Below are 24,712 nucleotides of genomic sequence, written 5' to 3' on the forward strand. Positions count from 1 at the left end.
GAGACAAGTCTATTGAAATGGCACACTGCTGATGGAAATCTGAGGTGCTGAGCATGTGACAAAGACTTTTGACACACAGCAATGCTAAGATTTCCCTTTGTCAGTGAATAAAGCATAGCTCTGTGTTTGTCCCTTACTGTAAAATCTGGAGACTAATTGAGGTTACAGATAGGCAAGTGAGGAAAAGTAGAACTTAAACACCAATTGTTAGAATGAGACACTTGTAGGAGTAAGAATTGGTGCTCTAATTAAGGTAGTATGTTTTAAACAATACATCTATAGGAGTAACTCTTCTGGGTCTTATGGAGTTTGGATCATTTAGCTTGTGTAAACTTTACTTTGGGGGGTTATGAATGTGATTTAACAGAAGATTTTTAAATGAGACTTTATTGTTTGTTTGGAAGCATTTAATATTTTAAAATACGTCAGTAAAGTCTGGCTGTAGTAATCAAACCTAAAAGGGTGCTGATCTTCAAGGAAGATACCAAGTTGTTTGGTCTGAAACACAGATGCACTTCAGTTACTTTGTGAAAATTGTGAATGTGTCTTCCTTAACACACATTAGGTTGGCATGTCTATGGTCTTTTGCAACGTTCTGATAAGAAATATGATGAAGCGATCAAGTGTTACCGGAATGCGCTCAAACTAGATAAAGATAATCTACAAATCTTGAGAGATCTTTCTCTGTTGCAGATTCAGATGAGGGATTTAGAAGGATATAGAGTAAGTATTCTCTTTGAATTCCCATTTATTGCTGTTAGCATTCTCTTGTTATTCTATTCCATTGTTAAGTCTTTTATTGGCGGTAATTATGTTGGTACTTGTTTTTGCTGTTTCAGAAGTGTTTTAAGATCTTGTTTAGGAAAACATGAAAATGTATTGCGGCGGAGTTCTGTATAATGTTCAATACATAATACAACTAGAAATACAGTCATTCTGTGCAATTTGACTTGTGGGTCACCTTGTAAAGCTCTAGTTCTCAAAACGTTTTTCACTAAAAATGAAAATAAAAAGGGTAAGACTTTAAAGCTTAGCAAATAGGAACACTCGCTGTGTTCTTCTGAAGTACTGCAAATGGTGTTTTGGGTGTGTATACTGAAGGTGCTTTTTGAGATAAATAAACAGTCATGTTTCTTCTAAGTATGTGGGAAACTTACCCCATGATGACTGATTTCTTGAATCGCAGTGCTGATTTTATCATAAATTTTAAAATGTGTCTAAAACCAGAGTTAGTGGTTTCAAAATGGTTGAACCGATTTGGCTGTGAAGGAGAAAATACCTGTTCCTCTTCGATCCTCTGTTTCACGTGCACTAGAGGACTAGATTGTGGGTTTCAGCATTAGTTGGCCTTCTTCACTGAGAATTTTGGATTTGCTAATGCAAGGGAAGGGAATAACTGACTTAGGGATATGATTTGACTTGGAAAGGGAATGTGAGAAGTGCTGCAGCCGTGTAAGTATGAGGACCTTGTGCCTGGGCATGAGGAGAGTGAGACTGCTCTTCCAGTGGCAGTGAGCTCATGCTTTCTAATTGAAACCCCTCTGAGATTTCAAAGCTCTATCTTTGGAAATAATTTAGGTCCTTAGAGGTATGCTTGGAAATGACACCTTTTGTGTCCCAACAAAGAGATTTTATGCTTTGTGCCATGACTTCTATATTTAGAATGTAGCCCCCAGGCTTATGACATAGAAACATGCTGCTTTTCCCCATGCTGTTAGAATTTCAAAAATTGCCTAGGGCTTTAAAAGATCTTTTAAAATATTAGCCATACTGGTGGTAAATAGTGATAAAGGTGGTGTAACTCTTTTTTTTTAACATCTCTGTTACTTTTAAATCACTTTTGCTGAAGGAGACAAGATACCAGCTACTTCAACTGCGCCCCACTCAACGGGCTTCTTGGATTGGATATGCCATTGCATACCACTTACTAAAAGATTATGATATGGCCTTAAAACTACTTGAAGAGTTTAGGAAAACCCAACAGGTAAGACTTTCTATTATGGAAAGAGAACACTTTCTGTATGAGACAGAATCTGAGGAATTAGTTCTTCATAATTAGGAAGAACTAATTAGAAACAAGTTAAGAATTATTTTACTTGTGGAGCTTTCTGCTTTGACTTCCAGGAGCTCTGCAGCTGATGAAAATTGTGCAGGAGTACTTTTTCCCCCTTGCAGTAGTGTGTTAGGGTTGAAGATACAAGGATAGACTGATGTGGAGTAACTGAGTTACTTGAATGTTTGTGAGGCTTGTAGCTGTAAAAAACCTGTGATGATTCTGTCCCTTTACAGTAGATAAAACTTCAGAAAAATAGTGTTGTATGTGCTCATTAGCCCTTTCTCCTGTCACAGCCTAGATAACATTACATCTCTACAAAGAATGTGAAAAGAGGCTTTTCCAATGCTTTATATGCATCTGTATATTATGCACTTAAAATCGGTGCTCGATGTCAAAGTAACACGAAAGCGTAGCTGAAAATTCTTTGTGAAGATTTGGTGTTACTGAAACTTGTTGGAGTAAATCAAATGGTACACTTCTCAAATCACTGAGTATAACTTTATTTGAGAGAGACCATTCCTTTGTTCCATTTTTGGTAATGCAGAATTGCCAATTCTGAAATCGCAGAACAGAGTGTATGTGTTTATTCTTTAACATGGAAAGAAAGACCATGTTCATAGATGCATTCAGCTTGGGAGGTGTGGTGGAAGTATCATGTGCGGATCCTAAGTTATTACCTGACCTATAGTTAGTGATTTTATTTTTTTAAAGAAAAATCTCACATCCTTTGAGAACTGCATTTGAGATCTTACACAGCCAGAATAGGAATAACTGTAAGAAAGGAAATTAATAATTGCTAGGAGGGATCAGTGTTTGTGTTTTGATCATGTATCATGGTCAAACAAAGGATCTTGCAAGCCAGGTATGTACAGCTTGATATTTCAGAAAAGCTGTAACCAGAGTTGAATAAAAATGGAAAATAAGTTTAAATGAAAACTGGATCATCTTTTATGAGCATTTGACAGCCAAAAAGCCATGGTTCTCAAATGAGTCAGAAGAGCCCAATCTGAGTTCAGTGTAGAAATGATTGTTCAAATTAGGAAGAATATATAACAGATGGAAAAACTGCAAATGAAGTGTAAGAAATTGAGGTTCTTTCAAGGACTAAGGGTTTAAGAGTTTTATTGGCCCCTGGGAGAGAATGGAAGTGGTGCTGCTAATGTTGTCTTTTCTAAAAGTTTGTGTGTAAATATGCTTATTTGAGGGCAGTCATGATGATACGCTCTTCAGTTTAGTGACCAAGTCAGATTTAAACACCATCTGCCATAGCTAAACAGACTAAATCAGTTGAGTCTGCTGTGCAATTTATCACAATCTTAAATCTCACCCTAAAACAAAGAAATCCTATGAAGATCTCAAACTCTGATACCATTTTTTAGTAAAGCTGGAAATATTGGGGAAATTTCCATAAATAGGAAAATGGTTTGTACGTGAACGAGTTGTTTAACTGCTGATTAGCATAATATCAGTAACAGGAAAATGGTGAAAAAGCTGGTTAAGCATTAAAGGACAAATATGCTACAAATGTTGAACAGCGTGACATGACAGAAAGTCCTGTCAAGCCTTTCCTCTTTTTTGAGATTGGTAGAGACAGTTAAGTGATATATTGTGTTTTCTCCCCTAGAACACTAAAAATGATGACCATAATTAGTTTAATTCACTTGCAAATAGGAGTCTTGTGCTTTGCTATGCTTGCTCCCTGAGGAGTGTAGACCTATGTAGAGCCCCAGGCCCTGGAAGGGAGAGTTGGTGTGTTGGGTACAGAACAGTCAGGAGAGCCCAGGTAAACTCACAGGTTGATTTTGCCACACTTCAGTTCTTCCACAGTAGTCCCCAAATGTACTTTTTGAGCGGTCTCTGAGTATTTTGCAGTCCTGCACTTAAAATCGTTTTGTTCAGGATACTCCACTGATCTTTGAGGAGGTACACTTCTTGCTTGCTTTATACTTTCCAAGTCTCACCTCTTGCCCTGTACTTTGTATGTGCTCCAACTCAATAGATGAACTTTTGTGACTGACTTGATAGAATATTGTATGTGACTGTGATAAAAGGGTGATGTTGTTGAAGGTTTAAAATGAGAGTTGAAAGACAGAAAGATTTCCAAATCACTGGTGAATGGGAATATTCAGCAAACTGTTTTCAACAAGTTTTATGGCAATCTGTATTAGGCCTGGTACTGTCTGCTGTTATTGTTAATGAACAAAGAAGTATATGTAATGTGTTATGTAAAACGCTTCAGTCACAATAATTGTTAAATAATGGTGATATAGGGTGATCATATTCATTTACTTGGATTACTCAGGCAGCTCTGTCCATCCAGATGTGAATTAACACAGCCAAAATCAAGCAGTAAAACTAAGAAAAAGATCAAGGAACTGTCATTTTAGTGATTGTAGGTGAGTATCTGAAGATGCAGTATTACAAACTAATGGAGCTAATCTAGCTACAAGCGGTTGCTAAAACCAGTAGTCTGACTTTTTCCTGTGTGCTCCCACTGCTTCCTTGTGCAGCACTGGTTGACTCGTGGAGGGCTGGTTCAGGAAGCCAAAGTGACAGAAAAATAATCACTCATTTGAAGGATTGATTGGCTGAACTGAACAACTGTGAGGTGAGAGGGGAAAGAGGAAGGGGAATAACAGAGGGAAGTGAACTGCCTTTGTTGATCCAGGCTGCAGTTACATTGACTTAGCTTATTGTAAAATTGTCCCTCTAGGCAGACTTCTGGGTAAAAAGCAAAATGCACCCTTATTTCAGAGAAGCAGCAGGGATTTTCTCTGTAGGACACTGATTACTGAGAGATCAAAACTGATGACACTGTTCTTAAAAAGCTAGAAAAATAACAATATGGAAAGATAAGAGGACTAGAGAAAATGCTGTCTAGTGAAGGGCTGCCATTCTGTTTACTGTAAGCAGAAAAAAATCTAGGTGACTAGTACAGTTTAGATAGTGGTTTTGGGAAGAATGATCGCTTAGTGGGGAAAATTAAAATAACAAGTAGTGGCAGGAAGTTGAGCAACAAATTCAAATGATAAATCACTTTTTTATCACTGACAGTTTCGTTCTAATGGCTAAGTTGTCATTGGAAATGGTCAGTTTTCTATCTTACTGTATCCAGGTCAACGTTGCTTGTCATCTGAAAGCTGTAAATAAGCCAGATGCACAATATTTCAGTCAAAAACAGGTTATGAGGTTGAATGCAGACATCATTGCAGAAAATAAAACAGCCTGTGCTGTCCAAGTTAAATTAAATTATTTAAGCATCACTTCAGAATTAAAATTTTGGGAGCAGAGGTGTAAAACAACTATGCAATTTGTTTTACTGTTGTATGTCCCGTTTTTCCTTTCTTCTTTTCCAGAACAAAATTTTTATTCTTAATTTTTATTTTATTCCTAATTTCTGCATCAGGCCCACAATTACAGATATGGACAGAAAACCTCTGGAGTTTTGGGGGTCTGCTCTTAGGTATGTTTTGGCTGCATCTTGTCACATTCTTTCAGTGACAGTTATGCTAGGGCATCTATGGTTGTAAAGCTGGTTCTTTTTTTGGTCCAGGAGAGGACAAAACTTATTCTGAAACAGCAGAATTTAGTTCAAAAGAAAGTTGGACATATCTTGTGCAAGAATCATAAATCTTCTGGGGGGAGGGATTAGTAAAGATGTATTGTGCAGCAATAACAATGTGGAAAAAATTTTTATGGAATATCTTGTTCTCTGTTAGACAATCTGATTATTCAGATTAAGCACTGGGGTTATGAGATGCTTGCCTTCTGATGAATTGCACATTTAAATCATCATTAACCTGATGAGCTTTCAAAATCTTTAAAAATGAGTTTTCCTCAAAAACTTTTAAAGATAGCTTTTTAAATGGAGCAACAGTAAGCACAGTATCTTTCTGGTGGATTTGTCCTGTGTGTAAGAGGGAGTTAATTTGATTTTTTTTTTGACATTTCATAATTTCTTTCATTAGTCCTGCCAAGCCAGAAGAGCTATGGGAAGATTAATTGATGTGTTTCTTGTCTTTAATACTTTTTTTTTTTAAAGGGTTGTAGGGGTAATCAATGTTTTGAAGGCCTAAAACCAATTCCTGATGTGCCAAAAAGCTGTATGACTTGTGGAATTTATATATGTGTATTGTATTGGAGAAGGGGATATTTTTATGGGGGAAGTGAAGGAGAACTTAAGTGCTCTTCTGCAGTTTATTCTGTGGTATCACAGTAAGAGTAAGCAGGAAGACATGCTTAAATGTTTAACCCGTGTTGCATCTGTTAACTGTGAAGCAGTGACTGCCAGTGTTTAATATGGGTAAAAATTGAGTGAATGTGGAAACAGGAATGGAGCTGCAGGTAGAAGAAATATACTTTAGGAAACAGGTAGGATTTTATGCTACCTGCTGACTATAGTATGCGCAAGGTCTAGTCTTGTTCCATTAGCCATCATTTGCTGTGTTAGCATGTCTTCTGAAGCATTTCTATCTAAAAGAATTTCCTTCTAAAAATTCAAAGTGCTAAGAGCATTTAAACAGAATGTTAAATCTCATAGAATTGATCTGTGTTTAGAGAAGGGCTGGAAGTAGTGGTTTAGCACAGGATTCTTTTAATGTGAATGTCAATTTAATCCAGTTTAATGTTTTGGTTTGTTGTTGTTTATTAAATTACTTGGTTCTTTAAAGAAAATGGAGGAAAAGCTTTACTTGGGGAAAACAAATGTAATAGTAAACCATTTGGTGACCAGGGTGACTTTAAAGTGTTGCTTGCTCAGGAAGAAAAGTATGTAGTGTCATGGGAAAGAATCATTATCGTTTATCAAGCTGAGTTGTTTCTTAGCTATTTTTATTATTAAAAAAATCATGTTAGGCTATAACTGTCTCTCCTTCCATAATTTCTATTGAGGCAGTATATTTCACATAGTAAATGGTTGTATAGATCTGCAGTGCATTGTCTGCAGACTGCTGCATTTGGTCTCAAATTCTTGTGATTTACTCGTAATTGTAGTAGCTTCTGTGTATATTAGTGAAGAGCATTTAGTATTAAATAATTATTATAACTCAGGCAGGACTTTTCATTGCCTAAATACACTTTAGGGAGTTATCCCTAGAAAGGAATACTTTTGGATGTCACACTGTTTCAGTGGCTTATGTATCACTGGAAGGTGGCACTAGTTCTGCTATAGCCTGTAGACAAAGTCCTAGGTATGAAACTGGCAGCGGACCTCAAAAATAATTATCTGTTGCTTGAAAACAGTCTTTGCATGCTTGTGCATTATACCTTCTGGGGGATTGAAGTGTAGTACAGAGAACGCTTGGTTAGCGAAAAACAGTGTAGGTTACTTGTCTGAAAAGTTCTAGTTGTCAAGCTGTGACCAGTATTTGGGTGGTTCATTGCTCTTGGAAATAGCTTGATCCAGAATTTTTGGTATGCTGGAAACGGGTGTTGTGATATCTCGGCAATCTGCTATGGAACTTAGAACAAAATTGTTGTGGAGTACATGAGTCCTTCAGAAGGAAAAGATTACCAAGATATTTGCAAATTTTATTGAACTGTATGAGAGAAGACAGGGATTCTGGTTTTAATTAGCTTGCCACAGTGGTAGAGGAAAGAAAAATACAGGAATTCTTTTAAACCATTCTCTAACAAAGGATATCCTGAATGAATCTAATTTGATTGTGATTAATGTGAATGTTGAATGTTTGGATGGGTATATAAATAGACCTGATATATTCTGTAGCCTGATTATTATGTACTGTAATACTGCATGCAGCTGAGGTACAGGTAAATGTTAACTAACCTATTGCTTTTTTCCCCCCAGATTCCTCCTAATAAAATAGATTATGAATATAGTGAACTGATTTTATATCAAAATCAAGTGATGAGAGAGGCAGATCTATTTCAGGAGTCTTTAGAACATATAGAGACATATGAAAAGCAAATATGTGATAAATTAATAGTAGAAGAAATAAAAGGTAAGTCATTCTTCTTCCTTCAACCAGTTTTGTTCCAAACTTTTGCTACTGCCTTTCAGATATGTTAAAGCAGTAAAAGAAAACATGCAATGTCTTTGATTTGAAACAATTACTACAGGGAAACTGGTAACACCAGTTTTACAATTTTGTGCTCAAGTAACTTGTCCTACCAAAGTGGATAGTGGATGCAGGTGGTTGAAATTGGGTTGACACAAGAACAGAGGAGATGTCGGAGATTATGACATTGGTTCATACTAGAGTAGCTTTCCATAAATAAGAGCTAGTATTAACCTAGTTCTAATCTCATGAGGAATACTGTTTGTGGCACAAAGACTTTTAAAAAAAAAAATTGACTGAAGTATCAAATTCTGGTTTCATTCTTAAGCTTTCTAATGCACTTGTATTACCCTACTTAAGTGAATACCAAAGTTGGCTTTTTTGGTTAAAAATAACCCACAGATGTTTTGTGGATTTGTAGTACTAAAACAGTCTGGAATGGGTGCAGTTATATAGTGTAACAGCATATTCAGCTGCTCCTTGCTTGCACAGTTGTGGTTGGTTGACCCTGGCCAGCAGGTAAGCCCCACACAGCTGCTCACTCATTTCCCCCAGCTTCCATTGTCAAGACAGGAGAGAGAATAGGAAGAGCAAGAGCAAGAAAACTTGTATGTTGAGATAAAGACAGCTTGAGTGAAGGAAAAAAGCTAAACCCAGATCCTCAAGTGATGCAAAGGCAATCATTTGCCACCTCCCACAAGTAGATTGATGCTCACCAAGTCTCCAAGCAATGGCCACCTGCCTAAACACTCCTTCCCCTCAATTTCTATTAGTAAGTGTGACACTATATTGATGAAATATTTCTTTGGCCAGTTTGTCAGCTGTCCGGGTTGTTGTGTTGACACCCAGCTTAGTGTCCATCCTGGCCTGCTTGCTGGGTGGCAGAGTGGAATTAAAAAGAGAAAGCCTTGATGCTCTGTAAGTACTACTTAGCAGTAGAAAAACATTTGTGCGTTATCAACATCTAGTCACAAATACTGAAATACAACACTGTACAGGCTGCTGTGTAGAACCTGAATTCCATGCAAGCTAGACCCAGTAGAACAATTTACTTGTTAGATCACATTGGTTTGCTACTCAGTTAAAAACTGGTTAGTTGGTGGGAAAAATATAGCTGTAGTTAACAGCCTGGTAAAAAGTTAGTCATGTGTTGGAGTTCTGGAAGGACAAGTTGCTTGTTTCTTTGATAATTACAATAGCTATTTTAAATGCTCACATCCAGACATGCAGATAATCTTTACTTTCACAGGTGCTGAATGCTCCAAACTGAGTTGAGCTATGTGTGTGGTAGCTTCAAGTATCACTTGAAATACACAGTAAATGTCTTGGGGAATAATAAAACCTTTTTTACAGCATCTACATATGATTAAGCCCAATTTTATGTGTCTAGTTTTGTAAACTTGCAAGTCATCAGTATTTTCTCATGTATTTCAGTTTTTTACTGCATTGTTTTTTAGGAGAGATGTTACTGAAGTTGGGAAGACTGACAGAAGCTGGTGAAATATACAAAGAGTTAATTGAGCGCAATGCAGAAAACTGGTATTATTATGAAGGCTTGGAAAAGGCCCTACAACCTAGTAAGTTAAGATACACTGAAAATATGTATGATATAGGGTATACTTAAAACTCCTGCTTGATACACTGCTGTTTTAGATTAAAAAGGTTTACTCAGCAAAAAATTTGGTACCCTTAAATCTTGAATATGATATAGTTGTGTTTATCCATTTAAAAAAAAAAAAAAATGTTCACTGGAAAACTTGTATGCATGAAAATACCAACGGCAAGTCTTGCTCCTATTGGAGCTAAAGGTAGCACTTGCTAATGCATTTACATGAAGAATATTTCCTTGCCATACATGAACTTGGAAACCAAATAATAATCCATTCCTGTCTAGTAGATGATTGTTGGACTACTGTGATACACAATATAAAATTGTCATTCTGAAACTTGTTTAGGTGCTACTTCTTTCTACTGGCATGTAGAGGAAATCCAATTATCTATTTCAGATGGTCTTTTAAAAATAGGCCATCTGAAAAAAAAATTTAAGCTGTTTTTTGCAGAAAAAGGTGATAAATGTGATAAAATCTTTGTTATTCCGATGCTAGTTCACATTACTGCTGTTCTGTCTTTCCAGGAAAATAGCTAATTGTTTTGGCTTTTTAAAAGAACAGTATTGCAATGATTTATACTGTAAGTGTTTTGCAGTGGCAACTCTCCCAAATGTTTACCTTTACACTGGAATGGTGTCCTTGTATTTTACTGCTCATTAATTAGTGGAGTTCTTATTAGAGTTATTCTGATGACATCATAAATCATAAGCCCACAAGGATATTACTTCTAGATATTGTAGCTGCATTGTTTTTCTCAACCAGCTTTCTAGAAGATTGTATAGTTGTGTTTCAGAAGGTCTGGGAATATGGCTTGAGTGGGAAATAAAAATGATTGCTTTCTGTAACATTCCTGCAGAGAGTAGTGTTGCACTTTGAATGGTTTTCCTAGTGTATCTGTAGAGTTGAAAATGATTATTGTCTCAGAAAATTAATTACCCAAGAACTTGATTATTGTTTGATATAATAAATACGTTTACAAAAATATGTAGTTCTTAACCAAGAACCAATTCAGTAGTATGACATATTAAAATCCTATGTAGATTAAAACTGTACTAATTTATAAAACTAATAATGCTACTTTATTTTTTAGGTGGTCTTAGGACTATTTCCTCCCCCATGGTAAGTTCTGGAGCTCCAACTTGTGACTTCAATTAGGGCTTCTATATGCTTTAGTTCCAATCCAAACATTATTTTAGTATAACTTTAGAATTCTACATCTCTTGGAGCCACTGGGTAACATTTTTCCCCCCCCTTCCCCAACATCTGAGCTCAGTGACAAGATTGTTTTTCTTATGAAAGAAAAACAGATATATTTATTAAATATATGTTGTCTTAGTCTTGATCTGTACATTCAGTTTTATTTGAATTGCTTGATGAATTTAATAATACTTAAGCAAAATGGATCTTAATTATGTGAAAATGGCATTTCAAAGCAACAGATTAGTTTTATTCAAGTTCTAACCACATTGGAGCTCCAAAGCATATTATGGGGGAAAGGGGAGGAGTGGGAAGAAAAATCTTTAAGTAGATTTATTTCTGTTAAGCATTAAGGTATAAAGTTCTGGTGCTCATTACTTACACTGGCAGTATTGTGCTCTAGTTTTGCTGCCACCAGAGGACCTATAATAAAGGCATGCTTGTATAGTATGCTATTTGTATACCTAGGATTTAGAAATGCAGTATATTTCTCTGAATGCTTTAAGTATGTCTGAAACAAATGCATGCTGAAAAAAGTTAATTTGAAGCTATGAATGTCAGTCTGTGTGAATGGGTCTGCACAGCATGTAACTGAAAAACTGACTTGTAATACTGTATGATTGAATGTGTGAGGTAATTGTCGTTTTTGCAATTTATCCTTACTGAATAATGCTGATGGTTGTGTATTGTGCATACGGTGTGTTTTCAGTACACAGTTTTACACAGTAATGTTTATGATTAACAGGAAAAAATAGCTTGAAATGTTTTAAATTATTCCAAATCCAAACTGTATAAGAAGTCTAGCTAAATTAATTCTCAACATCTAAAACATTTAGAAGACTAGATTTTTATCTGTTACTTATATCTATTATATTTACTGATAATAGGCACTTTAGAAGAGAGGCTTCAGATTTATGAAGAAGTTAGTAAAAGACATCCCAGAGCAGTTTCACCTAGAAGATTACCTTTAAACTTTGTTTCAGGTAACAAGTTGCATATCTGTTCCATAATAGTTTATTTCTTTTTTCTTTCCTTAAGTTTTCATCAGGCTGTTGAATGTGCATTTAATAACTAATTTTACATGTACAAAAAGCAGATATATGCATTTCTCTTTGAATAGATTAAGTTTTATATATTTTAGGCGCTGATAGAAAAAGTTAATGTGCTCCAATATGGTGATATGATAGATGTAATATTTGTATTGATAAAACTATAGAATGGTATATAGATGGTAGGAATTCTTGCACATAACTTTTCTGCGTCATGCAAGTTAAGAATCATAAGTTAAAAGGTAGGGGGTATGGTACACTTGAGCTAAAGGGGTGTGTGTATATACACATTCCCCTCTTATATCTTTAATATACATAAGTTATAAATATATAAGAGAACTTATAAACACTGAAATCAGATGTAAATGATGCATATAACAATCATGGTAGCATATGATTGCGTTTCTGGACAGTTTTTGTACTGTACAGAAAACACCAAATATTTTTTGTCTGAATATCTTACTGGATGTACAACACTTTGTAGAACCATTAGAACTTAAATCTACAACGTCAACTTTGTGCTGATAATTTCATAAGAATAGGAACAAAACACAGGTCCACGGTGTTATGTAGCACAAATTTTATTTGTAACTTTATAGGTCTTTCAGTGACTCTGTCCTTTGAAAGTTCTTTTGAAAGTGCACAGATATCCTCAGTTCTTGAGGGAATATGGTTATAATTTTCAAATGAGAAAGCTACGATCTTGCAGAATAAAATGTAGGAGGCTAAATGAAATGGTAAATTCCATTAAAAAAAAAAGTACACTTTGTATGTAGCTAACTACTGAAACCCCAGTAGAAAACTTCTGGAAATAAATATAAAGTATGTAAGCTAGATATCAAGTGTCATGAAATTTTTAAGTTTAACTGCAAATTCCCAGCATACCTCCCCATGCTTTTAATTTTGTGAGGTTAGTTTTTAGTTAATTTACTGAGCACTGCACTTGTACCTTTAAATGCTACAGAGCATAGCTAGTCCACTTTGCTGTTGTTGCTAAGGAGTCTGAACGTGCAGGCACCTTTCCTGTGTAAATCACAAGATTTTAACTGCATCATAAAGAGATTTAGCCCTGAAGTAAGCCTTGTGCCTTCCTTAATCCCAGATATTTCTGGTTCTTTGAAGATACAAGGCCAAATTTTAACGCAGTTCAGCTAGATTTCAAAAGTTATGTGACAAGTAATTGGTTTTCTCCTGTAATAAAATTTTTATGGTAATACATAGCTAACCAGGAGGTAACCTGCAAAATATTTTTTCCATATCTTTATTGCTAGTGTTTTGCTGTTGACTTAATTTCACTGTATGTTTTGCACTAGGTTATTTTATTGTCTGACAGTGTAGTTTAACAGAATTTTCATGATAAATAGAAATAAACTCAGTAATAAGGATTAATTGTTCTTGCTGTAGCAATAGGCTAAATGAAAGCAAAATTCATGATTAGGTCAATTGAGGAAAAATCTGACAGCTATTTTGTTACTTACATAACAAATAAGAATCTTCCTAAACTAAAACCTGTGTTTCTGTTAATCTTCTAAGCTTGTATCAGTCATGAATGTACAAAACTGTTTTTAATCCTCTAGGAATTAATCTATTTGATATGATTTCTTGTGTTTATAAGTGCAGTAGATTAGAACTCCTATTGACAGAAATTAATAGAATATGAAAGTGTAGAAACAGACTTGTTTGCAGAAATGTATTTGCATTCAAGAGGATGGAGGTTTTGGTTAAATGACATTGCTGTTTCAGTGTTGTCACTGACCAGTTGCTTGCAACCAACATTGGTTGATTCAGAGTTGGCTTAAAATACTCTACAGTGCAGGCTTGTATTAAAAGGGCAGTCCTTCCCAGACCTTGCCATGGGATTGCATCTTAACCTTGTATTTGATACAAATCAGCTCCTTGGTCCAGATGGAAAACACTTACATGGAGGAAGACTCTTTTCAGACTGATAGAGGTTGGGGGGTTGGAGGCTGGCCATCCAGTTAGAGGTTTGTTTATGCTACTGTGGATTGACTGTTCTGTGGTTGGGTCTTTTCTGTGCCTCGGAGACTAAATTTTGAGCTTGGCTTCATGTCATATACGGGTGCCTAGCTGCGTGTTTTTCATTTTTCAGGCTTTGGTTTAAAGCTCTTCTGCTTTCCTTAAATAAACATGTACTTAATGGAAACTAAGATCTTGCTTTCCTAAATTCAGAATTACAATTCTTCCATCAAGAGTATAAATTACAATAATTTAACAGAAGAAAGTGGGAAACAGAGATAGATCTTTTCTGTCACGTGGGGGAGTTTCTTGTAGTACAATAAAACCAAGTTTTAATTAATACATTTGTAATAAAGCATGTGTTTATAGTTTAGTTATGGATCCCAATCCACAGATAATATGAATTTCTGTATATAGCAGTTTTAGTACAGTGAAACTAGAAGATGAGTTACATTTGCTAGTCTCAGTAACAGTGCTGATAACACCAAGTATAGGACAATTAAGAATTGGTGGAAGTAGGTAAGAACATTATATACAAAGCAATTGTATCTTCATTTTTCTGGACACCTATAAAACAGTCTGTTAAACAAATTTGTACTGTGTTCTTAATAAAGTTTATTTCAAGTTTTATGTGTATATATTAACAGTATGTGAAGTGTACTACTTCCTTGTTTAAAGAAGTCCACAACAGATTAGGCGATGAAGTGTGGCAACTTCATCCCTTTGCAAAGCAAAAACCATCAATAAAAAAATTTTAAACACCCCTCCCCAAACCAAAAAACAACATAAACCCCCAAAAAAATGAAACAACTGGAAAGAACTAATTTTTCAACATCTATTTTCCTGTTTCCTGTCTATATCTTCTCTTTGAAGTCCTGCCTTTTTTTTTTTTTTTTTTTTTTTTTTTTTTGGAAAAAGCATTTCTCAGAAAGGTAACATACTGCAAGTACTGTTATTTTTACCTGAAAACATAATAATATTTTTAGCTTTCTGCCAGTATATTTTGATAAAGACAATTCTGATATGGTACTTATCCTTCTTGAAACCCAGTCTTCTATTATATTTCTGATCCCAGAAACAAATCATATGGCTGGAAGTCATGTCCTACTCAAAAAAATAGGACTAGAATAGAGGTAGAGGGTTTGTTTCATCCATCCTTCTTCCTCAAAGCAGGATAGTTAGTTGCACAATTCCTAACACACATTTCTCTAAATCATAAAAACTTCCAGTGATGGAGCTTTTACAAGATCTCCAAGGTAATCCATTCCAGTGCTTAGTTACTTTTACCATTATAATTTTTTCCAATGTTTGTTTAAATAGCACTTGCTACATCCTCTGTAGCTAGCACTTAATACTTTATCACAGGTCTAAGGGCTGTTACCATGTCTTCATCAGCAGTCTCCTAAACACTAGCAACCTTTTACTCTGACCTTTTTTTTTTCAGAGCATATTTATATCTTAAGTAACAGGAAAGATGAAAACCTGTAATTGCAGTTTATCAGTTACTCTATTATCCAGAGTTGGACCGCAGTTAGTACTTATTTTTATATAAGACTTGCAATCACTGACATATAACCAAATACACTTTTGTTTCTAGGTGAAAAATTTAGAGAACTAATGGATAAGTTCCTGAGGGTTAACTTCAGTAAAGGCTGCCCACCTTTGTTTACTACTTTGAAATCTTTATATTACAATCCAGAAAAGGTAAAATTTAGTATTTATTTGGTTTTAATTAAGTCTTCTGTATTGAATTTCTAACACACTATCTGTTTTACATAGATTTTTCTGTAACTTACCAATAACTGTTGCTGAACATTTTCCTCCTTAATGTGTGATTTTTGTCATATGTGACTGATCACTTGATGATGCTTAATATATGTGAAACTTCACTTCTGTAGACAGTTGATGTTGAAATGCTCGAGGTCAGATTGATGCAGAACACACTGAAGTTCTTAAAATCTAAGATAATAATTTTTCTGTACTTTGAGTGCAAGTGTCAGGATTCTTTCAACTTATGGTTTATGATGTCACCAGAAGTCATAATTTTAAGATACCACATAGATGCCTGTTGTTCTATGTACATTCTGAATTGTGTGAACACATGAATACATTAGTATTTACCACAAAGGTTTGTTTCCTATTTCAGTCTTTTAGCTAAAACTTTAATGTTTAATTTTTGTACTTCTAAACTCTTACAATTTTGGCAAAACTGTGTCGCATTGGAACTTGTTTCAAATGTAATTCTTCATTCCAAGCTTGTCAGTAAGGGATAGTAAATTTTCAAACTAAAGCATGTTGCTAAAATGTGTAGTAAACAAAATAAAGGTCAGTCTATTCAGACGTTGCTATCTTTGCCACAAGCAATAAAACTGCATATTCTAATCCATTCATAACTAGGTAAGAAGAGGGTTTTGTAGCTGGAAAAACCCTGAATACATGATGCAGCTTTTCAACCAGCAGTGGATATTCCTTTAATTGGGCTAAAATTATTCTTCTAAGAGTCTCTCTGCTGGTTGTCCTAACATGAAATTTTTGTTACACTTCCATTTGGAAAATTAATTTGTACTTTGTCTCCATTGTTGACCTAATTTTAGTAAATTCTGGTATTGTGTGTAGTACAAGCTTTTCTTTGGTGCTTATTGTTAATGCATACTTTTCATTGTAAACTTTTGAAATGGCATTGAATTTTTTTGAATGATGTTACATACACTGACTGTCCAGACATTAGTACAGTCAGCGCTGTGGAAGTTTTACCTTAGCTATTTGAAGTATGAAAACCTAGAAGTTATAGGTATGCATAAACTCATTTGGCACGTGAAAAGATGTTTAGTACTTAATTGTTTTTGACGTAATAGGCTAAAATAAAATTAGGACTACCATGTTTTGGGGCAGACTTAACCAGAAAGGTGCCTTGCTGCCATTCTTCATTGTATCAAATCAGTGCTGCTTAGAACTACAAGCTTAATCCTAAAAAGTAATCAAAATCAGAAGGTTCACAATTTCCAAACATGCTTGGATTTGTTTGTGCTGGTAACTTCTGCAAAAGTATTTTCCTCTTCTTTCTTCTTCCAGGACAAGGTCTCTTTCATATTTCACTTGGTTGGGTTTTTGTGTAACTAGTCTAACAGAAGGATCTTTGAAACTAAGAGAAACTTTAGTTTTACTCTGACAGTTAATTTCAGATTTACTAAAATTTAGGGGTTAGGGGGCAGCAAATTGGGGTAAAATGTGTGCTACATCTTTCAGGAAATTGCTGTATTTCAGTATCTAATGTGTTTAAGTCGGTGCTTAATACTAGCTTTTTACATAAATTACTGGTATACTTTAACTGAGAATAGAAAGAATTGTAGTCTGGATCAAGTTATGCCTACTAGAAAATACTTGGCAAAGTACTGAATTCTCTAGAAGCTGGGAATGAACAGTTCCCCACTTACTTCTTCGGAAACAGGTGTAATTTAGTGTACTCAACTGCAGTTGCATTTTGAAGTGGCATAGATGTGAGGATTTTGAGAGCTGATATTTAAGCCTAGAAAGTTTCTTCTTTCTAGAACTCTAGATGAGTGCAGGATCTCTTATAAACCATGGTTTTGGGAAAAAGGTGAAATAAGCAATGTTAATACAAGGGGGGTTTTGTATGTACTTAACGCAAATTTTAAAAATAGTGCTGTGATATTTTATATGTAGGAAAGGATAATGTGAGTGACTTAATTCAGTATCTGCAAGAATACAGAGGAATAGTGGGAGAGAAAAAAATAGAACTTTACTTGATAAACAAAGATGAGGATTATATTTCTCAGTAAGTAACTGTTACCATTTAGGTGTTAAGAACAACTTCTGCACCGGAATGGGGAGACCAGAAGGTGATGTGAAGAGGAGCTGTTTCTAGAGGAAAAAGACTGATGTCTCCTGTCTGTTTGGAGAGGGAAAAAAAAAGTGGTTGTATAGAAGGCAAGCGTTTGTCAGATGTGTTCAAGAAAATGTGGTTTATTATCTAATAGCTGTAAGTTGGTACTTTATACTAAACGCTTCAAATAAAAATTGCTGGCATATTTTGATTTTTAAAAACAGATTCTAGTCTACTAACACTAGTTAAGCTTTACGTGAACAGCTTTTGCTTCAGGTATATAGAGCTGCAAAGCTTTAGGACTTGCCCAGATCAAAGTGAAGACTATTCAGGAAGTTTTTAGAAACTGCAGTTCTTGCACTGCTTAGACTCCAAATACCAAGGCTATAGGTTGAAAGTTATGCTTTGTATTCCAGTACAGGCATTGTGGTGATAAAGATCTAAACCAGGTTTGGTATACTTGGTAGAAGTTGTGAAAATAACATCAGAAAACAAGGTGGGAAAAATTCTGATTTTTGGTCTATTTAAGGAGTTAAAACACAGCTGAAGCTTATGATGATCAGCTAGCAGTGTTTTAGTATGTTAGCATTGACTTGATCAAAGATCCTTTAAGCAATTAAGGAGTTTAAAAGGTAAATTGCTTAACAAATGAGTAATAAACCAGGAATCCACTAGAGTAATTTTTACTTTACAGGTTGGCCAAACATTACATTTAACTACACTCACTTTTGGTTTGAGAATTGTTTCACAAAATCCTTCTCCTATACTTTTTGTACGTATTTGTTACTCTGCCTTGTATCAGGGAGACTAGGAATATGTCTGATTTGAGTCAATTTCTTGTGTTGTTGTTTGAAATCTTATCTGAGACCTCACTGGTGATCAATAAAACTGTGTCTAAATAAAGGATCCTGAAGACAGATAAGGTAGTCTTTTTGTTGTTTTAATGTTTGTAGGAATAGGGAAAAAAAAATCTTTGCATAGCTTACCACTAGTGACATCGAGGTGTGCTTGACATGCTGGAGGGAAGGCTTGAGAGGTGGGCTCCTGCAAACCTCATGAAGTTTAACAAGGCCAAGTGCAAGGTCCTGCACATGAGTCAGGGCAATCCTCAGCACAAATACAGGCTGGGTGATGAGTGTATTGAGAGCAGCCCTGAGGAGAAGGACTTGGGGATAGTAGTAGATGAAAAACTGACTGTGAGCCAGCAATGTGTGCTTTCAGCCCAGAAAGCCAGCTGTATCCTGGGCTGCATCAAGAGAAGCATGACCAGCGGGTCGAGGGAGGTGATTCTCCCCCTCTACTCTGCTCTTGTGAGACCCCACCTGGAGTGCTGTGTCCAGCTCTGGGGACCCCAACATAAGAAGGACATGGACCTATTGGAGCAAGTCCAGAGGAGGGACATGAAGATGATCAGGGGCTGGAGCACCTCCCTTATGAGGACAGGATGAGAGAGTTGGGGTTGTTCAGCCTGGAGAAGAGAAGGCTCCAGGGAGACCTTATAGCAGCCTTCCAGTACTTACAGGGGGCTACAGGAAAGATGGAGAGGAATTCTTTATCAGGGAGTGTAGTGATGAGATGAGGTGTAACAGTTTTAAACTGAAAGAGAGTAGATTTAGATTAGCTATAAGGAATAAATTCTTTCCTGTGAGGTTGGTGAGACACTGGCACAGGTTGCCCAGAGCAGCTGTGGCTGCCCCCTCCCTGGCAGTGTTCAAGGCCAGGTTGGACGGGGCTTTGAGCAACCTGGTCTAGTGGAAGGTGTCCCTGCCCATGGTGGGGGAGTTGGAACTGGATGATCTGTAAGGTCCCTTCCAACCCAAATCATTCTCTGGTTCTATGATAAAGGGTATATTGTGCTCCTGTACATTCCTGCCTTCAGATAATTTTTAGTATGTTTGATTAACACAAAAAAAGTTTAGTTATTGTATGCCAGGCATAACTTTTGACAAAAATTTTGTCATGACTCGTCCAGTAAGAAGATGCTTGAAGTAGTTATCCTTAGCTCTGTTTTTCTTAGTTCTATCTTTTAGGGGTGAATTATTTTAGACAGATGTGTGTTTAGATTTCAAAAACTTTCTTTTTGGTTGTTTGTCTCCCAGATTCTCTGGAATATGTTTTTAACAGTCAAGGATTGACATTAAGTTCCACATTCAGGCATGTGAGTTTAAGTCAGTGGACATAGGGACCTGTTCAGCTCACCACCATATGTGGTCTCCTACATAGGATGAGTTGAACAGCTATCAAGGCTCCTTTTGACTGTGCTAGGTAAATCTGATAGATCTGTTTTGATTGTAGAGGGAGGACAGGCACCTGTATTATGGTTATCTAACTATAGATGTCTGAACCTGAAGGTGCCTACCATGTTTCACTGGCATGTGTTGGGAACTGTTTATACTTGTTATCAAATATTTTGAGTATTGCATATCTATGAAACTAACATTGAACAAGCTCTACCAGTTGCTTCTAGAAATAAATTATGAATGGCCCACCAAAAAACCAAAACTGAAATAACTGGAGTGTTAACTGGGTGGAGGGCATGTCACTTTTTTCAGCTACTTAACTGGAATTTGTTTATGTGCTTATGTGAGTATTAAGTGGAGAAAGGTGTGAGATACAACTGGTTCTTCATCAACTTCCCTAAATATGTTTTACTTTGCTTAAGGAGCAAAAATGTTTTTAATCTTCCTTAGCACTTGAGTTATTGTTTAAGAATTTTGTAGAATTACTCTCTTGTAAGATCATTTGGGTGAAGTCACAGAAGGGTACCTTAAGAGGGAAAAACATCATAGTACAGTAGTGTAGTTATTTGTTTCATGAAAAAAAAAACCCTTAAGGTTATTGCTGAAAGACTTTCTTTGAGTAACCAAAGCCATGAGGATATGAAATCTGTTCAGTAAAGAAAGATTACATACAGCTTTGCTTTTTGGCATTCACAGACTTCTTTTAAGGTAAAATCTTGTTTAATAAATAAGTCTCTAATGAGTTAAAGTATGCTTTATATTATGCAATCTGCCTTCCCTAAAATTCTGGAGCAGAAAAAAATCGTACATGTGTTGGCCTTGTGTTCGGTTTGGTATGTGCAGAGGCTTATATTTGACTGCATAACTGGTAAGAAAATGAAACTCTTCAGAATTTGCTAACTGCTTGGAACTTGGACACTTGAGAAGGTAACAAGACAGTATGGTGAAACCCAGGATGAGTAGGTTAGCTGGGTGCTTCATCACAGTCTCAGCAATATTGTTTGCTATCTTCTAGGAGTGAGTTGTTAACCCACTGATATTGGAGAGCTACGTTTTGGAGGTACTTAAGGCAGACTATAACAATTGTGGAAGCTGATTGGAAGGGGGAGAAAATGTTAAGCTTGCTTTGCTGTATATTACTATATATGTTTCTGCTACAAGGTCCAATTGCACGTTCTATGGTCCTTCATTTCTTGCAAAGCAGTGATAGTCATAATGGTGATTGTGATATAATTTTTTTTCCCTAGTTTTAGAAGAGATTTATCAAATTGTTTAATCCTTCAAAATTCTGAGTGATTCTTCCGATTTCGTGCTGTTACATTAGTCTGATAAGCAGCATGTGAGATGGATTTTGACTTTCCCTGTTTATCAAACCATCTAGGCTGGAGGTGGTAAAAGTAGTAGAAATTGAAGGGTGAGAAGCTTGAAATGGAGCTAGCAGTTGTTTTTTGTCTAGAAACTGTACTGCCATTTAAACTTGATCAAATATATTATACTGTAGATAGAGATTTTGTCTATTAAAATACTCTAAAATAATGCCAGCTGTTCAGTATCCCAAGTTCACTTCTATACCATGCTGTAGCATGAAATTAATACTGAAATAAGAAAAAATGAGGGGGGCATTGAATTGCAGGAGGAAATGTTGGATGAAGGCCAACTGGAAAGGAGATGTTTTATCATTTTCTATAATATTGGCAACTTATTTTTCCACAGGTAATGTTGATGAATAAGGTTGTTATGTAAGAAGTTCATGTTCTTAAGTGATAATTATGATCACTGTTTGCAGATACGAGAGGCATGCACTAATCACTTCCCAACTTGCTACATTAGTACACCGCCAAATTCTTTCTTTCCAACTGAAGAACAGATTAATTGGAGAGTGAGACTGTCAGACTGTCTTGTGTTTTTTGTCTCATTCAAAACAAGTTTATAATACTCTGTAGACTCTGTTCAGTGATACATGATTGCGGTTACTGTCATAGATCACCTTTTACCTACAACATATTAGAGAAATAATTTGCTGAAACACTGTCTTGATGGCTTTGTTCTTCTTTTAACAAAATATTTAGTTGATAAGAATAATGTTCATTACTGTATGTTTCTTCCAGATGACTCCTGAAGTAGCCACTGTATGTTGTGAAGAAATTGGCTGTGTCTTCTATTCATTCTATGGGAGCCCCTGGGGAATGCTGTAAATACAGCTTGGGGCTTCTAAATGTGGAAACTCTTGATCAAGATGAAGAAGCTCACAAATGTAAAAAGTACTCTACCCATATCAGGTTCTAGTTACCTGTTAGTCTGGAGAAAGGAAAGACTGGTCTGAACGTGAGCTGAGACCTCCTTATACAGGTTACTAGTGTTAAGGAACAGACCTGCATTCTGAGCTCAGTAATTTGTTTTTTTCCTCAACTGGTCTTGTGTCTTGTAAGGACAGTGTGTTTGATTTGGTGTGTCAATTAGTTAATTTCTGGGTTGCTAAAACAGCTAGCAGACTCTTTAAATCACTTAGAGGAACTCTTCTTAGATGGAACAAGTGCAGGGAAATTAACTTATGTGTAGCAAAATAGTCACAAGCAAAATGCAAAAAAAAGTATCTCCAGAAAATTAAGTTCACCCACTATCCTGCATAAGTTGTTACTGTAGCTGTGCATGTTGGATTGAGTTGATAATTTCATTAGTGTGTATTATGAAGCATGGTTTTACTAAAGTATGGATGAGAAGAATGTTCTTGACGGTTTTGTGGTGGTTTTAGGTAGTTGCTATCTCATTCAGAAACAATTTGCTGTTTTCTGTCAAAAATAGAAAATTCAGTCTTCAGGAGAATATGCTTTAATCTGTTAATCAAATTTTAATTAGTCATCTACAGTAATGTGTGGCTGCTAAATTGAAGACACTAAGATGGGGAAAATATGAGTATAGACTTGAAATGTTTCTATAACTTGTTGAATGTTGTTTCATGTATTAAAACTAACACCAGCAACTCCTGGTTCTCTTCAAGAATATCTGATTTTCAAATAGCTTTTAGAATATATAATTACTACAGAAATTCCCCAGTAAACACATGTCTTGGCTCTGAGTTCAGTCATGTTCTCAAATACCAGCCTGTGCCTGTTTGTACAATTTCTCTTGAAACACACTTGATTCTGGCTGTTGTTCAGGATGCCAAGAGGGAACCCTGTGAATGTCCTACTGCTCTGGGAAACTCTTTAAGTTCACTCCATGTTTGTTTCTTGGGACTTTTTCCCCCCCATGTTAACTTTATTTAGATAACTTCATTCACAAAATGGAAGAATTCTGGGGCTAGAGTTACCTAGAAAGCAGAAGGCACTATGCTAAACACCATCCTGGTGGTCTTTACACTAAATCCCCAGTTTAAACTGTACCCTTCATGCATTGAATCTGTGCCTTTAATTGGCAGATACAGCAGATGCCTAGTCTTCCTGGGACCAAGACATGTCCCAGGCAGGTACCTAGTAGGCTTTTTTCCTCCTCAAACTGCATCTTCCCCCATCTGTGAGTACCAAGACAAACACTGGAAATTTCAATACTTTATTCTTAATCTTCTAGGCATTACTCAATCCTCTGATAGGACTTCCTAGATCAGAAGAAGACTCTAAGGCATCTGTATATATTCTGTAACTGACTCTGTGTGACAGAAGAGCAGTGGATTGCTCAAGTGATGCCTAGTTGGTGCCCTTAGTGCTGTCTTGAAGATACTTGTCTATTCTCTTACATGTCCAAGAGTGAATTCCTCATACATATCAAGGAAAGGCACATCAATTGTCAGTGACTTCACTGACAACTTTCACTGCTGTGCTAAAAAAATTCTAAAATGCCAAACCTTTTAATGAGACAGAATCCAGAGAAATTCAAAGCACCTTTCATGATAATGCTTTTTGTCATTTTTCCTAATGAAATTCTCATATCAAGCTCAACAGTTTTGCAAAACTATCTTGAAGTCTTATTTAGGCTTTAGAAAATTGATAAAAGTAGCAAACTTGATACACCAAGGCAATAGAGAATATACACAACTTCTATGAATTGTGAGGACCTACAGGTGTCACTTCTATTGCTTTCATAAATATGTGCATCTTGGTAGAGGAGCATCAGGTTATAGAACTTTTAAACAGATTGGATGTGCATGTGCCCATTGGACCCGCTGGGATGCACCCACAACTGCTGAGGGAGCTGAAAAAAAGTCACTGCACTGCCACTTTATCTTTGAAAGGTCTTTGTGATGGGTGGAGTTTCCTGAGGACTGGAGGAGAGCAAATGTCACTCCTGTTTTTCAAGACATACAAAAAGGAGAATCTGAGGAGCTATGACCAGTCAGCATCATTTCAATCCTTGCAAAGCCAATGGAGCAAATAGTTCTGGAAACCATTACCAAACACACAAAGTGTGTCTGGGAGTTGGTAGGATGGATTTATGAAGGGGAAGTCATGCCTGACTAACTTGATTCTATGAGAAAATTACTACCTTTAGTGGGCAAGGCAAGAGCAGTTGGTAGTGTTTATCATGACTTTAGCAAACAAACTGTTGAAGTACAGTTTAGTAGACAGGTGTACCGAGAACTGGCTGAACTGCCAGGCTCAGTATTGCGATCAACAGCATTAAGTCAACTAGTTTTCTGAGGTGCATAACACTGGGGCTGGTAGTATGCAACATCTTTGTTAATGATTTGGTTGTTAGGGCATAGTGTACCTCTCAACAGCCTTGCAG

The 24,712-nt window shown here is 36.1% G+C and overlaps 1 protein-coding gene across 3 annotated transcripts in view; it reads left to right on the top strand.

The window, feature by feature from the left end:
• The window catches only part of NAA16 (N-alpha-acetyltransferase 16, NatA auxiliary subunit), a 74,658-nt gene that overhangs the window by 20,764 nt on the left and 29,182 nt on the right, over positions 1-24,712 (top strand). For all 3 annotated transcript variants that reach the window (XM_074912402.1, XM_074912393.1, XM_074912413.1), the window contains exons 4-9: positions 566-723; positions 1,850-1,984; positions 7,863-8,016; positions 9,531-9,650; positions 11,768-11,863; positions 15,504-15,610. In XM_074912402.1, the coding sequence (XP_074768503.1) occupies positions 566-723; positions 1,850-1,984; positions 7,863-8,016; positions 9,531-9,650; positions 11,768-11,863; positions 15,504-15,610 (770 nt within the window). The remainder of the gene's footprint in view (positions 1-565; positions 724-1,849; positions 1,985-7,862; positions 8,017-9,530; positions 9,651-11,767; positions 11,864-15,503; positions 15,611-24,712) is intronic.

Source organism: Athene noctua, chromosome 1 (genome assembly GCF_965140245.1).
Source record: "Athene noctua chromosome 1, bAthNoc1.hap1.1, whole genome shotgun sequence".
NCBI lineage: Eukaryota > Metazoa > Chordata > Aves > Strigiformes > Strigidae > Athene > Athene noctua.